Below are 17,402 nucleotides of genomic sequence, written 5' to 3'. Positions count from 1 at the left end.
ATGATGACATTCAAAAAGAATATGACATTGTAGAAAAGCTGCAGAGCGGAGGGATTACTGCTGCTACAAGAAAATATGAAATGCAAATTGAACAACCCATCCGTTATCGCTCACACTCCTACCAGTGAATCTGACAGGTGCTGCCACTGGTTTAATGGGTTAAGTGGAACCTGCTTAACATCGACATCAAGAAGTCAACTGGTGGGGATGGGATCCCAGGGCGTGCCCTAAACACATGTGCACATGAACTGGCAGTAGTGTTCACTGCGTGAGTAGGTCACTGAAAGAGACTACACTCCCCACCTGCTACGACCATCATCCCTGCCCCAAACCTGGAGCCCTGGAGCTCCCAGTTGGCGTGGGTCGAACACGCCCACAACTTGCTGACCTCAGCAGCCACTGGCCTCTTCCCCTTCGAAACCTCACTCAGCTACCAGCCTCCTCTCCTACCATCCACAGAGGGTAAGCAGTTGGTCCCATTTGTCTAGCATCACCTTCGGAGTTTCTGCCATCTTTGGAAAGCCACGAGTGCCGCCCCGCTCCGACCCAAGTAACAAAATAAACAGTTGGCTGATCGCTGCCAGATGCTGCTCCCACCCTACCGGGTTGGCAAAGAGGTGTGGCTCTCGTCTCATTCTTCTTCGGACAGAGTTTTAAAAAACGACCTCCCAGCTTTATCAGGGCCCTGCTTTCATGACTGATTCTGTAACTGTTCATTTAAAACTGCATACTAACATCAAAATTCATGTTTTTAATGTCTCCCAGTTAAAGCTGTTCCGGACCAGTTGGTGCTTTGTGTGAATATAGTGGTTCACACATATGGTCGGGACCGGAGGAGTTTTTCCCCTTCTGATGCAAACACCTGATGGTAATCACGCACCTGTGATGATGAGCTTGTTGGGCAGTCTTATCAGGAAGCAGCACAGAATCAGTCTTTGCTGGATTGTTGTTCTAACCACAGTTAGTCGAGCTCCTCTAAAACTCTTGTCATTATCTGGATTTTTGGGAGGTGTATTCACCTGTTTGTCCCTGTGTGCAGGTTTCTGATTCCACGAGACGGCAAGTGGTGAGCTGACGTTGGTGCGATTTCTGGGAGCGATTGCCATCGAGACTGGACCATACCATGCTCAGAGCTTTTTGAGCAGTAGCATGTTTGTCACCTGTATTCACTGTAAATACAAGCTCTGTACTCACTGGAAAACCAGCATTAGGTCACATGATAAAACAGCGTTTTTTCTGAGGGCTTCGAAAGCCTGAACTTTACTGCACGTTACATTTATTGGTCATTCATTTTGATAAGCTTTACTTTGGCATGGTCACATTTGGTTTGTCTTGCACCTCAGTTTTGCACTCTCGTAACTTTTGTTAATTTTTATTATTTATTTATTCTTAATTACACTATCCAACTCGAACAACTTACCAATGGCCAGTTTTCAACCTCACTGGTCCTTTCTCTTCTGTTTATTTCATTTATTCTATATGCAGCTGCGAAAAAGACTGCTGTCAAAATTTCATTGTACAAAACCAGACACCAGTGTTCAAACAACACCGGTTCTGATCAGAACTTTTGTGTAAAATGATAGAAAAACTTCACATTGATCTAAGCTGCACATTTTCCCATCTCTCCCTGCAGTGCTGGCCTCTCCATCACATTAAGATCTATCTCTACCCTCATGGGGGTATTTAATTATTCACAATTTGTATGCGTATTGCAAATGCTGTGAATGATAGGTGCCAAACTTTAATTGTGTTCTGCCAAAAACAATTCAAGTATGAGCTGCCTGACTGAATTATGGTTTCGAGTAAAGGGTTATAAGTCAAACCATTTAAACACTGGTTTAAAATGCAGTAAGTTATGATGAAGTCAGTATAGACCTCTGCTTCAACAGATGTATGCGCATTATCTGAGTTGGCTCCCTTGGTGGTGGCTGTGTTCATGCAATGAAGAGCAGCATCTATTGTGCAAATGTATATCTGCGATTAACATCAATCAACCTGTGCTGCATTGATAGATGCTCACCCAGCTACCATCAATCTCAAGCCGAGGCAGAGGCAGATGTGGGCATGTCAAGTAAAGCTCTTTGGTGCACTCACATAATTGCAATGTGGATTCAACAGTAATCAGAACAAATATGATTTGGTCCTTGGTGTAGACTGAGCGGCTAACCCAAGGAGCCCTACACTGTATGTCTCTCAGTACAACTGTTATAAGAAAATGAAATGCTTCATCAGTAACAAGTTAATTATATTCGTTTAAATTGTTTTTATGCATTTTTTCCTGCATTACTAAAATATTTTGGTTTAGTTTTTGTTTCATGCAATTTAAGTAAATAATACTTAAGAATCAAGTTTGAATAATTGTGTCAGATCACCTACCTCCATTGTCTCTGACGCTGAAATTTCTGTGGTGGGTCTCCTCTGGAGCCAGACTAAAGGCAAACTTGTGTCCTGGTGATGGCTCATCAGCATCAACAGCACTCACTGTCTGGATCCGCTGCCAGAGACATCAACATTGATCAACACGAGCATCATGGTGGAGTCTGTAAAGCTGCCAAAGTGAGCAGCTTAGATATGATCAGGCTCATTGCTGCCTGTGCTACATCAATATCTCTGTCAGCAACAGCAGTCGATTAAACAGCACTTTGAAAAAGAACAGGAAACAGTGGTTAGCTTACCGAATCACACACAACAAATAAAACAAATACTTGATACCTCCATTCAGACTTTTGCTGCTGCTTTACACTTTAACAGCAGCACTAATGAACCTTCCTTCTTTGGAAGTAAGCTGTTTTCTTTTTGGTATTCTAATGTCTTTACTCACCAATTTCTATTCAAATGTAACTACATACCTGCTTCCTGCTTTGAAAATGTAACAGCAGGACACAAAAGCAGAGTATTTAATTTTATGTTATGAAAACAACAAATGTAGGATCACACTGAGTTTAAGATAAGATAAGATACCTTTATTAGTCCCACGAGTGGGAAATTTCATGTGGAGAATTTCAATGAAGAGAGGAGAAGTAGATTATTCTACAGCTGTAATCTGAGACGTTTCTTGGTTGTTTTGATATGTTTTATCCAACAGTGTACACTTGCCACTGTTGACATCCATTGTAGCTGAAATCAATCTGAGAACAGCTGCTGTTCACTGTGTAGCAGCATGACACCAACGTTCCACAGCTACCTTTCCAAGTCTGCAGGGTCGGAGAGTTTCATACTCCAAAGATAGATTTTGGGTGGAGAATCAGTGTAAGGCAACAGAAGCCGACACAGCTTCATGCAGTTTCGATGAATTTCAGGCTGAAACCAATTCAAAAACTATGAGTATAACGTGTGCTGTGGGTTTAACATACTGAATGAACATATAACATGTTAATATACTAATAGTGAAATAGAGAGTTCTGTTACTTCTGTGTGAAAAGGAGACCTCACTGAATGGAAGGGTCTATATTGTCTTAAACTTCCAGATATACAATGTTCTAGCAGAGCAGATAGATAATTTGTTTCTATAAATGATTCTAAGCTTGTAACTGTTACAAGCTTAGAATCATATAGTCTTATAATGTGGGATAAAAATGCTGTTGTCACGGACCCGGCTCTGGAGGACTCGGGGGTCCGTGAGCAGTCTTGACTGTTGTTGTTGTTATTAGTATTATTATTATTTGGTGATGTGTGTGTTTTTCTGCACAATGCTGTGTTAGTCTGTGTCCCACTCGTATGTATAGGCAGGGTGTGGGTGTGTACGTGTGTATGTCTGCGGGTGTGGCTGGAGGATGGAACACAGCCACCTGCAGGCCTGATGGGTGTGGCCCTGCGGGAGGAGTGGCCACACCTGAAGTTCCTGCCGCACCTGTTGGTGATCAGACTCATCGGGGGAGCTACTTAGGAGAGTGTTGGAGCTCCCACTGGCGCGGGATCATTGAGTTATCGTACCAAGTTAGTGTGTGTCAGCATATGTCAGTGCTGTTCGTATGTACCCGCCGAGGGTTAGTGTTGACGGCTGCTTCTATGGTTTCCCTGCCGGAGGAAGAGTGGTCCAGAAAGGCAGCACGCACGGGGTGTGCAGAAACACAACAGCGGGGAGCACGAGCACAGACGTCGGAGGGAAGCACGCACACGGGGTTCAAGGGAGCAACGGGGAGTTATTGTGTTTACAGCTTTTCACTGTAAATAAAGAGCACTGTTTGCATCGCAGAGTCTGCGTTTTGGGTCCTCCTTTCCCCACATCCCCACGGTCTGCCAGCCAGACCGTGACAGCTGTGCAATTCCATGTAATAATAATTCTGTCAAATAACCTTTAATGAGTGTGTGAACTGCCTGCTCTTTAAACTAAGTGCTATTGTATTAGTGGCTTGTATGGACCAAACAAAACAAGACCAATATATACAAATGCATTTTTAAAAATTCCCCTCTCCACCCTGTGGGCGGTCTCTCCTTCAAGCTCGGGTCCTCTACCAGAGGCCTGGGAGCTTGAGGGTCCTGTGCAGCATCTTACCTGTTCCCAGGACTGCGCTCTTCGGGACAGAGATCTCCGATGTTGTTCCCGGGATCTGCTGGAGCCACTCGCCTAGCTTGGGAGTCACCGCACCAGGTGCTCCGATTACCACTGGGACCAATGTCACCTTCACCCTCCACATCTTCTCGAGCTCTTCTCTGAGCCCTTGGTATTTCTCCAGCTTCTTGTGTTCCTTCTTCCTGATGTTGCTGTCATTGGAAACCGCTACATCGATCACTACAGTCGTCTTCTTCTGTTTGTTCACCACCACTATGTCCGGTTGGTTAGCCATCACCATTTTGTCCATCTGTATCTGGAAGTCCCACAGGATCTTAGCTCGGTCATTCTCCACCACCCTTGGGGGCGTCTCCCATTTTGACCTCGGGACTTCCAGGTTATACTCGGCACAGATGTTTCTGTACACTATGCCGGCCACTTGGTTATGGCGTTCCATGTATGCCCTGCCTGCTAGCATCTTACACCCTGCTGTTATGTGCTGGATTGTCTCTGGGGCATCTTTACACAGCCTGGGGTCTTGCCTGGTGTGATAGACCCCAGCCTCTGTGGATCTTGTGCTCAGAGCTTGTTCCTGTGCTGCCATGATTAGTGCCTCTGTGCTGTCTTTCAGTCCAGCTTTGTCCAGCCACTGGTAGGATTTCTGGGTATCAGTCACCTCCGCTATCTGCCAGTGGTACATACATGCAGGGGCCTGTCCTTCCATGATGGTTCCTCCTCTTTCTTGGGTTTCTGCTGCCTGAGGTATTCACTGAGCACACGGTTGGTTGGGGCCATCTTCCTGTTGTATTCGTGGATGTTCGTTATCTCATCCTGGACTGTGGTGCTGACACTGACCAGTTCCCGGCCTCCTTCCTTCCGCTTAGCGTACAGCCTCAGGGTGCTGGACTTGGGGTGAAACCCTCCATGCATGGTCAGGAGCTTCCTCATCTTGATGTCAGCGGCTTCATTCTCCTCCTTTGGCCAGCTTATTATCCCAGCAGGGTACCTGCTCATGGGCAGGGTGAAAGTGTTGGTAGCCTGGATCTTGTTCTTACCGTTCAGCTGACTCCTCAGGACCTGCCTGACCCTCTGCAGGTCAGGCAGGTCCTGAGGAGTCAGCTGAGAGACGTGTGTATTTATGTGTGTATTTTTCTTTAACTAGTCTTATTTTATTAAATGAGAAATACTAGCAGAGAGATTAAAGGCTTTAATACAGATTAATGGTTGTACTTGGTGGCTGCAGCTTTCCTAGCGACCTCTTGGTGGTTCCCATTTGCCTGTGGGATTCCCAGGTACTTGTAGCTGCCCTCGATGTCTGCACTGTTGCCTTTGGTAGTTCGATCCCCTCAGTTCTGACTACCTTTCCTCTCTTCGTTACCATCTGTCTATACTTCTCCAATCTGAATGACATTCCAATGTCCTTGCTGTAGATCAGTGAATCGATGTCTCTTTCACTTGTTAGATAAGCTGGTTAGTCTCGGTGCTGCATTCACATCATCTAGTAGAGTCTCAGAGGGTACTTCACTTAGGATCATGGCCAAGCTTGAAACATGGATCCTCCGTAGCCAGTTACCAAGACTATCTTTCAGGTCAGTTCTGCTGACACCAACGATCCTTCTTCCATCATACTTGGGACTTGGGCATACAGACGCCCTGGTGGGGAGTGGAACCCACGACTCCCATTCCAAAGGCGTGTAGTCTTATTGCATAAAGCTATACACACACACACATGTGTGTACCCATATGTGTTGGTCCTGGGTAACTGCTGTTGATCCACAGGTGCAGTTAGTTATTGTGACTGCATGTAGGTATTTTGTTTAACTAGTCTTATTTTATTGAATGAGAATTACTAGCTGAGAGATTAAAGGGTTTAATACAGATTAGTGGCAGTACTGCAAACATGCACAAGTGCAACAAATACAGCAAACAAAGAGTCTGAGGGAAGCACTGGAGGATCTGTGTGGAACAAAAATCGTTGATTAACACTGATGGACAGATGAATAGGCAGAGAGATTAAAGGACGAAAGTATGGCAGAACCCCAGAGTTGTAAGAGGACCAGTGGCAGCAAAATCTGGAGGATTTTAGTTGCTCGGATGCTCTTAACTGATGAGCTCATTTGCAGACTTGTAGGAGTAAATCCTGCATTTTCTGCATGTGAGGCTGAATCTCAGGTGGCTCCTGTAGCCAGCCAAGCTGTTTGCTTGTACTCACGTACTAGTGTTAGGCAGTCTTTACCAAAGTGGGTTAAAATGACCTCCCAGCCCATTGTTCCTTAGTGGTGCAAGTTTCAGTCATTATACAAATGTCCTGTTTATAAGGTTGGAAACCTGCAGTCAGCTGAGACTGAAGAAGTCACTTCAATGAGTTACAAAACATTTCTTCCACTAAAAACGTCCAGATGAACAGAATCAACTTTGTGGGAGACTTGGATCTAGATTTGTTGTGTTATACTTAATGTGTGTGTGTGTGTGTGTGTGTGTGTGTGTGTGTGTGTGTGTGTGTGTGTGGATGTGGGCACATACAGATTTGTGACCCTGTTAACTCTTGTGTGATGTTAGATGTACAATATGACACATCAGCTTAAAGAAGAATCCCAGTGCTCAGTTTCTCAGCTGCAGAAATGTGCACACGCCTTACGTGCACTTTTAAGCTATCACACTTTAATCACTAATATATTTGATACACACACTGTGTGATAAATCATATTGAGTGTAGTAGTACAGTTACATCTAGTGCTGCATAAAACATTCAATTTCATTTTTTTTTTGTTGAGAAAACATAATAAGTCTATACTAAATGCTAAAGTTAGTCTGGTGGTTGGGGACACCAGTGCTTCCAAACAAGTTATTACTTATAATTATCCATGTTTACTGATCAAACCCAGTTAAATGTTGCTGTCATAATAAAAGCTGACTTCATGCAATCACAGTGCTCTTCTGTTTTATGCTAAAAGGGGATTATGTGCTCGGTCTAGCCTTTCTGGAACTTTTCATGTCCTGCAATTTAGTCATAAAAGCCCATCACTACACATAAGTACAGTGCCACCTGCTCTGGGCAGACTAGCACAACCTCTGAGAGGTTTGGGAGGCCGGTCCACACTGAACTAGTGTCATACAACATGCCTGTTATGAGGATCATGTCTGTGTATTGCACTCATGGTTATGTGTTTATCAGCAGCCTACATGACCGACTCCAGAATTTGCCATTTTCATAAACAGCTGATAAATCTGGACAGCGTAAACACTCATCACATTTCTGTTACCATCCAAGGGCACGCTAAGGATCTGCTGCCTCACTTTAACTGGCAGCATGAACTGGGCCTAAATAATTATTTCCTATCATGTCACTTGCAGCTGAGACCATCTGATATCGCTGAACATTGCTGACCAACAGATCAGTCTGATTATGACTGTAAACAAGCCCACCGTCTGATCTCAGTCGTACTGAGAGGTCAAAATGAAAACGACTGTCTGTGAAATGTTCATCATTTAAACAGAAAACATGTGAAACATCATGTGAAAGGAAGTCTGTGATTTTTCAACCCAGTCAGTTATTAAAACCTGTCATGATCTGAATGTGTATTTTTCTTTCACTTGTTTTCAGAGTAGAAACTTTAGTGACTTAAATTTTATTCCACAACCAGCATTTATTTTTTGTGCTCACATTCAAGGACCTTTAAAGAAGCTTACTCGATAGCTACAAGCACACAGTGTGCATGCAGTGATTGTTACGAGGACTGACAAATGAAAACTGCTTAAACATTACGCCCCAATCAATCCCTTCAACACAAGCCAAATATCAGCCCTACAATAGGACATAACTATGGAGCCAGAGCCTATTTTAGTGCTTGTACCTGATTGTTGTGTTTTTTTCAAATCTAATACATTTTTCCTTTGAGTGCAGCCCTGCTGGGTCACCTGAGGTAACAACTAGCAGCTTTTCTACATCTCCTCTGCCGTCATGTTAATCAGAGAATGTCTCTGAAAAGTGTTTAAAGCAGGTTGTAATGAAATAACTGACTTGTTGTCATTGTCTGCTCTTCTCTTGTGCGTTTGCTTCCTGGTCTGTTATTAACAATGAAAACAGTGTGAAATAGTCAGATGGCTGAGTGAAAAGACACCAGCAGAGGTTAAATCAAAAGACCCATCCTCTGTGTGCACACAGGGGCGTCTTTGCTGCTGTGATCATCACACTGACAACAATCACTCACTCACAAGCCAACCAAGCTTCACTACTAGCAGCTAACATGAGCCAAGACAGCGACCCATCTCTGTCTTTGTTCAAATACAACCACAGACTGTGTACAAAAGACTGAGGCAGTGTCTGAGTCCCAAAGATAAAGAAGTGACTGACGCTTCTGTTCTGGAGAGCAGGGGGGTCTGTTTGGAAAACCACCCTTTGATTTATGGCTTTAGTGAAGATTTCCTGATGAAACCAGTCACTCGGTCACTGTCAGGGACCCTGTGCCTACCCGGTCGGCTCAGTATGGCTACATGTGTTTGTTTTGATTTTGTTCCTGCTCTCTCCCTCCCTCTCTTTCCCTCCTCCCTCTGCCTGGGCAGAGCTCACCCGTGGGCTCCTGCCCTTGGCCCACGCACCTGGTCGCAATCACACACCTGTGGCTCATCACCCGACAGTGTTCCAGTCCCTTTATAAGATGGCAGCACCGTGTTTCTCGTCGCTGGACCGTTGCCGACTCTCGTCAGTGTAAACCCAGCTCAGTTTACTCCTGTGTTTTCCCAGAGATCTTCCCTTCGTGTTTCTGTGAACAGATTCCCTGGACCGACCCTTGTGTTACCTGAGCGATCGAGTGTGTGAGGTTTGGAGTGAGCTATCGTGTTTTCTGTGGAGTATGAGGAGGAGCGTGAGGCGTGGAGCATGGACGGAGTGTGTGTGGACTTCCAGCGTCTTTTCCCCCCGTTCGTGTGTGGATCCCCGGAGCCCGTCCTTCCCCCACTTTGTAAATAGATCACCTGGTGTTGCTGTGAATAAAGATTCTTGTGTTCTCAATTCAGAGCCTGTGCATGAGTCCGTTCAGTCCCGTTGTGACAGTCACTAGTCTCAGGTTTGTAGCCGTTCTTTGTTTCACAGTCAGATTCCAACACACCTGGGACTTCACTAACCAATGGGTGCCATCATTATAGCAACATCTGTTTTATATAAAAATTAGGCAGAGCTGTAAGGTGTCATTTTCATTTTGGATGCTCACTCACTAGTCTTTATCCAGCTCTGGGACTGCTCTGCTCTAATCAGGTTTTGAAGTCAGTGAGATGCCACCAGAGCACACAGTGAGCTAACACATGAAGTATGTGAGTACCTGGCCAGCCTTGGTTTTCTCACAGACAAAGGTTTCATACACAGTGGCAAACATGGGAGCATTGTCATTGATGTCCAGCAGACGGATGTAGACACTGACGCTGCTGCTCTGACGGGGATTATCTGGAGGCACAGAAAGAACAAAAACATCTGTCACTTTGGGGTTTTGAAACTTTTCCAGTACCTTCACAACCGTCTGTATGTAACAGCTTCCACTGAAGCTTCACCAAGCTTATATTCAAAGTAAACTTTATTGTCATCTCTGCTGTATCCAGTGCAGCATATAGAGAGAAGGTGAAACTTTGATCAAAACTAAAGAAAAACATATGAAGAGGATTTTAAAAGTCCTCCCATGATTAGAAGTAATGAGACTCTGTAAGACATCATCTATAACAGACACTGAATGTGGCAGGTGGGCGATATTTCTATACTTATGTCTTCAGAGAGAATACACTTAAAACAATCTCACAGTTGGGACTACAGTCACTAAGAACACCACTGGTAACACACTATGTTATAATGGGTTATAATAGTACCCGCAAGGTCCCCCTGTTCAAGATGTCACATATACAGGCATGGGAACTGGTAAATGGACTGGTTCGGGCAAGGGCAAAACATTTCTTTGAGTTCTAAAAAGGAGAAAGCTTTGGATACGAAAAGAGATTTTTAAAAATGGCCAGATTTGTTGACAACTGTTTGAGCCTGAATGCAAAAGGCAGGCTGTTGAATGTGAAACTTTCTTACAGTTGGAATAGAAAAGAGACCCAGTGTTTTAAAAAATATTTGGGGGGACCAATGAAAAAGCTACATTTTGACATTGAAGCCACCTTGAATAACAGAACAACCTTTAAATACTCAGACCCTCACATCACTTCAATAAAGATAATCATGTAGCAACTGCTGATTAGACTAAAGCTGATGTTTTCAATGTTTTTTCATAAAATGCAATCTGTCCAATTTGCAGATAGATTTAAGAAAACAGAGCTTGTATTAAACTTGCCATTGAACATCTAAATGATTCAGAGAAGGTTTAGGAATAAGTGTTGTGTTGCTCTTCTACTAATGCCACAGGACAGAGGGACCAACGGACGGTCCCATGTACCATAAATCTGCAATGAGAACCTCCTTCCCTCAGCCACAATGCTGAAGACAGGTCATGGATGGGTCTTCCAGCATGACAATGGCTCAAAATATAGAACCAAGACAAATGAGTGGTTAACATTAATGTTATGGGGGGGCCTGGCCAGTCTCCAAACCTCAATCTGATGGAAAATGCTAAGCAGCAGCCAAGCAACATAAAGTATTAAGAGAGTTTCTGAAAAGTGGAGTGAGCCAAAACCCCTCCTGATATGTGTGCAGGCCAACTACATAAAATATCTCACCGCTGTGCTTTTCAGCAGCGGTTTCTCCACCAGGTACTAAGTCATACTTTGTTTGGGCATCGAATATTTATTTCACCCAATGACATGCAATTCATCTTTCAGTGTTTTGTAATGTGTAATATGTTTTTTCTGGCTCTTTGGTAGATATTATCTCTCTCTCCATTAGCATGTTGGGCAACATGTTCATTTATTTGTAAATGTGCAAACTTTGTGGTTTTACTTCCAATCAGCCCATTCAGTGTACTATGCTCCGGGGTCTGATTCTTGTTGTTGAACCCCTCCATGGCAGACTGTGCTGTACTGCCTCTCCTCTAACAGTTTTACTCTTTATCAATATATCACATGAGCAGTGCAGACAGTCCCAGACCCTACTGGACTTACTCAGCTCTGTGGCAACAACTGAAATATTATGCCATGCAGTCGTCTCTCTGTCCAGGCTTTTGAGCAGGAACACAGATCCATTCATTGGATAGACGTTGAAGAGGTGGCCCCTGTCAGTGCGGCGGTCGATGGAGTAACTAACAAGTGAGACAGAGAGAAGGTGAGAAAACGTTAAGTTGAGTCAGGCGGTGGGATGACCTATAGCCTCCTCCTATCTGTGCCGCCCTGTCAAGGAGCCAGCGCAGCAGGGAGCATAATGGATCAATCTCTGACGGAGGGAACCAGGTAAAAAGTGTCACACTGTGGAGATGTGCTAAAATTCAAAATCTTAAAGCAATTAAAGGTACAATAAACATTGCATTAGTCTGTGCCTGAACTGCTGCAAAAGCTTATTTTGCTCCCACAGCAGTGTTAATACGCTTAATACGCTCGCCCCCTTGATGGGCGAGTCTTCCCTCTAGTCCCCGGACTCTGCTTCCCACACAGAAGGCGTGTCAGTGGGGTTAAGTCTTTTATCCACTGCCTGACTATATCCTCAGCTGAAGTCACCAGCAGCCCACTTCCACTGTACACTGTGTCACTGGAGCACTGCTTTCCGCTCATCAGTCTCCTGACGATTTGCTAAAAATATTTCAAGGCTATCTAAAATTCTTGTTCCACAGTCTGACTGAACTCTTCCCACACCTGGGTTTTTGTTTCGGGTACCGCCACTTGACCTGTAGGTACCCATCAGCTGCCTCCAAAGTCCCACCTGCTAACCAAGCCCAATGACTCCTCCTTCAGCTTGATGGCTCTCTTCACCTCTGTTGTCCTGTGATGTGATGTACGAACTCAGACACTACCCAGCATTGATAGATGGGAATCGGGCAGCACTGGCTGCCACCCAAACCCTATAGATAAAATAAAATCAAGGGACCAGTGTACCCCACCCTGGAGGAGGAAGCTGGAGAGGGAGAATGTCTGGTAGCTGGGTCTTAATGCCAGGAGCCTACAGAAGGAGCAACATGAGCCCTCCTGTAGACCACTGCTTGCAGGAGGCATCGTGGGAGTCAGTTGTATTTTGTGTGTGTGTGTGTGTGTCAAAAAGATAACTTTCTAACGTCGTAAAATGTCCCGGGTGGTTGTTTAAGTTCTGGTAGCTGTGCAGCGTATATGAAAGGGAGGAATGGGATCTCTAAATTCACTCGCTGGGCCCACGTCCTCATTTGAGGTTTGACAGCATTTTAGTAGGTAAAGGTGAAGCTTTGACATGAATTGAGCTGCAGTTTGGGGAAGGTATTACAGAAAGTTTATATTTAGAAATGTAACTGACTGAATTTGACTTTGCTTAGATAGCAGGTGCTTGCATAGATGCAGTAGTTTAGTCGCACTTCACACAGCCGGAACATGGTTTAGTTCTTCATCTTAAAGTAGTAAATTGTTATCATTGTTAGGTAGTACTTCACCTGTCTTCTAGTGTCGAAATAACTTGGACTGGATTTTCTGTTCTAGCCGATCTACAGAGACTGCTGCCTGCTCCACTCTCTGCAGTTCAGGGGTCGGCAACCCTGGGCACACGTGCCACAGCTGGCACGCGAAGGGTTAACTGATGGCACGGCCATAGCTGGCCATCGGGCATACTGGGATGGTGAATTGGCCCGATGCTGGCAGATGTGTAAAAATAACTCAGTTATTTGGAGCTCCCACAGAGGCCAGCAGGTGGATGAGGGAAAGGTGAGGCAGGAGGAGCAGAGACCCGAGGCGGCCGCCGGTCCGAGTGTCAGGTGAACTGAACTTCAGGTAAGAAGTTATGACCTGCAGTCTATCTGGTCAGATATAAACCAAGTTTAGGTGGAGTTTATTCTCGTTGTGCTGACTTTTTACAGTCAGTTACAATAACTCGTACTGCTACTAGCTAGCATGACGGAGTTTCTACAGCTGGGTGGGTGCTATGATGTTACTGATAGTGAACTTTATTTTATTCATAAGGTTAGTTAGTAGAGTTGCCAAATGTTCCGTAAAACACAGAATCATCTCGCATTCAGAGAAACTATCACGTGTTTCGTGTTGAGCTGAAAAGGAACAGTTTGTCCCGGACTTCAGGTAGGATGAAAAAGACACAAAGCTGGATTTATTCTGTGTCTTTGCTGCACAGCTGCCTCTTCTTCTCTCCCCTCTCTCTCCTGTTTCTTCTTCAATCATGAAACTGATCAATGATCAGCTGATCGGCTTTTCTCTCTTGTTAGTTTATCGCCCACTTTGCGCCAGAAAGAGGAAACCAGTGGATGTCGCGTTAAACAACAGCAGCACGTTTAAGCTTGATCAGCTGTTGTTAGAATTTATTTAATATTACTTTCTAGTATCAGCTGATGTTTGCTGGAGCCACAGCTGTAAAGCTGCTGGTCATGATGTCGGTTTGGATATGTGGTGAGAGGGAAACATGAAGATGAAACCAGGAGATGTCCTTACTGAATCATCAGAGCTGAACAGGTGATGGAGAAACAGGTTTACCTTTTAGGTGACATGGATGAGTTGAAGTTATGAACTGTTTCTGAGAGACAAATAACACCAGGATCCTTTTCTATGTAGCTGACAGCTGGTAACTGTGCAGGGGCGGATCTAGCAAAGTGTTGCCAGGGGGCAGGTAGGGCATTAACAGGAAAGGGGGGCACAAAGAAATACTTTTCTTTCTTATTCTCATTTAAAATGTCTCGTTTTTAATAATTAATGATCTGAATCTTACAACCAAACTTTTTATCTGATATAAAATGTATAGAAATCACACATATACCAACAAGACTGTGTACATCACTGTCACAACAGCGTTTTCATTCAAAGGCTTTGTGGCTTTAATACCTGGGGGGCCGGTCTCTCGTCAAAATGCCCGGGCTGTTTTTTTTGTCCCAGTGCAGCCCTGGGCACGACACGCAGTGAATTAATCTGAGAAGGTGCATTAAAAAATAAATGGCCGGGCCAGCGGTGCACATCGCAAATTAGCTCGCATAGACACATTAGTTGTGCTTCTTCTTAATTACGGTATCTTAGCAACCCCAACTACCAGATTCAACTTGTAATTGGCTAAAAATAACCTACTGGTGAGAGGGACGTTGCTAGCTGGCAGTTTTTTCAAGCAATGTTGAAATTTTCACATTCTTCACTTCAAATGCTTCAGGAGCTGTCTGCTCAGCGCAGCATCAGCACCACGGAAATACACGGATACATCCGTAGACTCGAGACAGAATTTACACTCTGTGGGGGTCAAAGTTTGCAGAACTACAGACGCAGCTGCCACAGCTGTGCGTGCTCATGGAGCTGCATGTTCACCTGCTGGACATCACTACCTGACAGGTTTAACTGTCTTCAGAAGATTGCAGAGGCCTTATTGACAGTATTTGGCTCTACATGTCTGTGTGAGCAGATTTTCTCTCACATGAGTCCTCAGGTAGCCTCTGAATGCTGGACACTGGGAGACGTGTGTCTCTGAGTGGGAGACCAGAGATCACATTAACATGTGTGTCTCTGTATTAACAAACATGCCATATTGGCCCAGTTTATTTTTCTTATCATTGTTGTGAGGAGACCATAAATAGCATTTGCATTTTCTGTTGTTCAGTTCATTTGCTGTTATGGATACAAAGTCCTTTTTGTTTCAAAATAGCTGATAACTATTCGCTGATAGCTGCCAACATCTGTGAACAAATATAATTCTATAAAGTGGTTCTATATAGTGTGTAACTGTTAATATAGAGCGTTATTAAATTTATTGCTAATGCATCATATGGCACACTGACTTCTGAGGGAATTTTAGATGCACTCATCATCATCAGAAAGGTTGCCGACCCCCACCGGAGGATTGTTGGTGCCCCTCTCTCGTCTCTGGAGATCTACAAACAGGGCTGCATACACAGAGCTGCCTCCATCATCAGAGACTCCCACCACCCCTCTCATGGCCTGTTCTCCCTCCTGCTGTCTGGCAAGAGGTACAAGAGCACCCCTCCCCACCCACTGAGCTATTCACACAGCTATACTGTAAGGTACACACACACACACACACACACACACACACACAATATACTCCTCGGATACACACACTATTTGATCTAATGATCCTCTTCTATGAAAGGACTGCTGCCACCTGGATGAGTGTGACTGCTTAGACCTGAGCTCGTTTTAGAATTTAGATTATGAATCGATGTTATTTATCTTTATTATTACTGCGATTTATCATTGACTTTAAAAAAAAAAAAGTATTGATTACTGTAGAGGCTGGTGAGAAACAGTATTTCGTTTCAGTCGGAGTATTTTTTGAAATAACATACGAAATGACAACAAACCTTTTGATTGAATGATTTGATTATCTTTGTGAGAAATGTTCATGCATTTTCAAGCTTCTTTCCCTTAAATTTAATCATCACAGCAGGTTTCAAGGTTTCAAACTCTTATCCAAAACCTAAACTTTATGCTAACTTTACCATAAATGCAACTTGCATTGGGTCTGGGGTGGCTGTAGCTCAAGAGGTAGAGCAGGTCATCTGCTGATTGGAAGGTTGGTGGTTCAATTCCTGACTCTTCCAGTCTGCATGCCAAATATCCTTGATACTAACCCCAAGGTTCTCTCAAATGTTGTGGAATATACATTTTTCCTCTCGTGGTTCCAACATCTCTGCCTGAGCTTTGCAATCATAGATATCATATATGATTTCTGTCTAAATACGAGAACAAAAGTACTAAGGCTCTGACGTTAAGTAGCATCTTTGTCTATAACACAAAACATAATGGTAGTGTGTGGTAAACTCAGCAACTCATAAAACATTAACGCCCACAAGAAAAAAACGACTGAGCAGAAGTTGTAGTCTGTATAAAGACACAAGCTGGAGTTTAGCTCTCGAGACCAGTGAGACTTTACAATCTGAAATTCAAAACTGCCATTATATAATTTCCTTTTTTTAGTTCGTGTGGTTGGAGTAGAAAAAGACATTTTGCCTTACTTGACAATGCTGCGAGCTCTGTCGGGGTCCATGGCGCTGACTGAGCCCACTACTGTGCCCACCGCAACATCTTCTTTCACCTCATACAGGTAGCTGGCTTTTTTAAACACAGGCGGCTCATCCACATCATCCACGGCCAACCGAACCGTAGCCACGTCTTTTGGGCCTGAGGACATGAAGCGAACATATTCCTGGGTGTTCTGGACCTGGATCTCTATCGTGTATGATGGTTTCTTCTCATAATCCAAAGGCTGCAAAGGCAAAGAGAGAACTACTGCTTTCAGTAAAGATGTCTGTGGAAACAAAGCCAGCCTGAACATTCGTTGGCAATCATCAATGTCCACTGAGGCCAACAAATGCATGTAGACAGATAAATGAGACAACAGCTTGAAAGATACATACATACATATAGTGTATACAAGTGTGGCATGGTCATATGAAGTATCTGTAACAGCAGCTGGTGCTGTCAGGTTGCTGTGGTGATAGTGGGTCACTAAAACAGTTTGTATCAATGTTGACACACACACACTCTGTGAGGACACATAGGAACACACACATTTCTACAACACAGCATGGGCTTTGTATATTTAACAGTATATGTAAAACAGACGTAGTTAGCAGGATCCTTATGAGTTGAAAGTGTGAGCTCTGATCAATTAATTTCAAGCCAACCAGTGATATGAGAAAAATATCAATAAAAAATAAGAAGCCAGTATTATCTGAAGGTGGCCAAAGCTATGGATAGTTTGACTCATGCTTTGCCTTTTCAGTACACAGCGACTCAAGAGTGTTTTCTTTTGGTCTCTATTATAACATCATTTGACCCCCAACGCTTCAAGTCCAGTTTTTAATGTTCACTGTTT

At 44.0% G+C, this 17,402-nt stretch overlaps 1 protein-coding gene across 2 annotated transcripts in view; it reads right to left on the bottom strand.

Moving 5' to 3' along the window:
* The window catches only part of LOC146366441 (cadherin-6-like), a 55,171-nt gene that overhangs the window by 10,689 nt on the left and 27,080 nt on the right, over nucleotides 1-17,402 (bottom strand). For both annotated transcript variants that reach the window (XM_084911810.1, XM_084911809.1), the window contains exons 7-10: nucleotides 16,540-16,790; nucleotides 11,573-11,709; nucleotides 9,811-9,932; nucleotides 2,377-2,494 (exon numbers count right to left, since the gene is read on the bottom strand). In XM_084911810.1, the coding sequence (XP_084767936.1) occupies nucleotides 2,377-2,494; nucleotides 9,811-9,932; nucleotides 11,573-11,709; nucleotides 16,540-16,790 (628 nt within the window). The remainder of the gene's footprint in view (nucleotides 1-2,376; nucleotides 2,495-9,810; nucleotides 9,933-11,572; nucleotides 11,710-16,539; nucleotides 16,791-17,402) is intronic.

This window comes from Perissodus microlepis, chromosome 18, assembly GCF_051167445.1.
Source record: "Perissodus microlepis isolate ML-2025 ecotype Zambia chromosome 18, ASM5116744v1, whole genome shotgun sequence".
Lineage (NCBI taxonomy): Eukaryota > Metazoa > Chordata > Actinopteri > Cichliformes > Cichlidae > Perissodus > Perissodus microlepis.
Note: the sequence above shows the minus strand (reverse complement) of the source record. Positions and strands in the feature narration are given on the sequence as shown.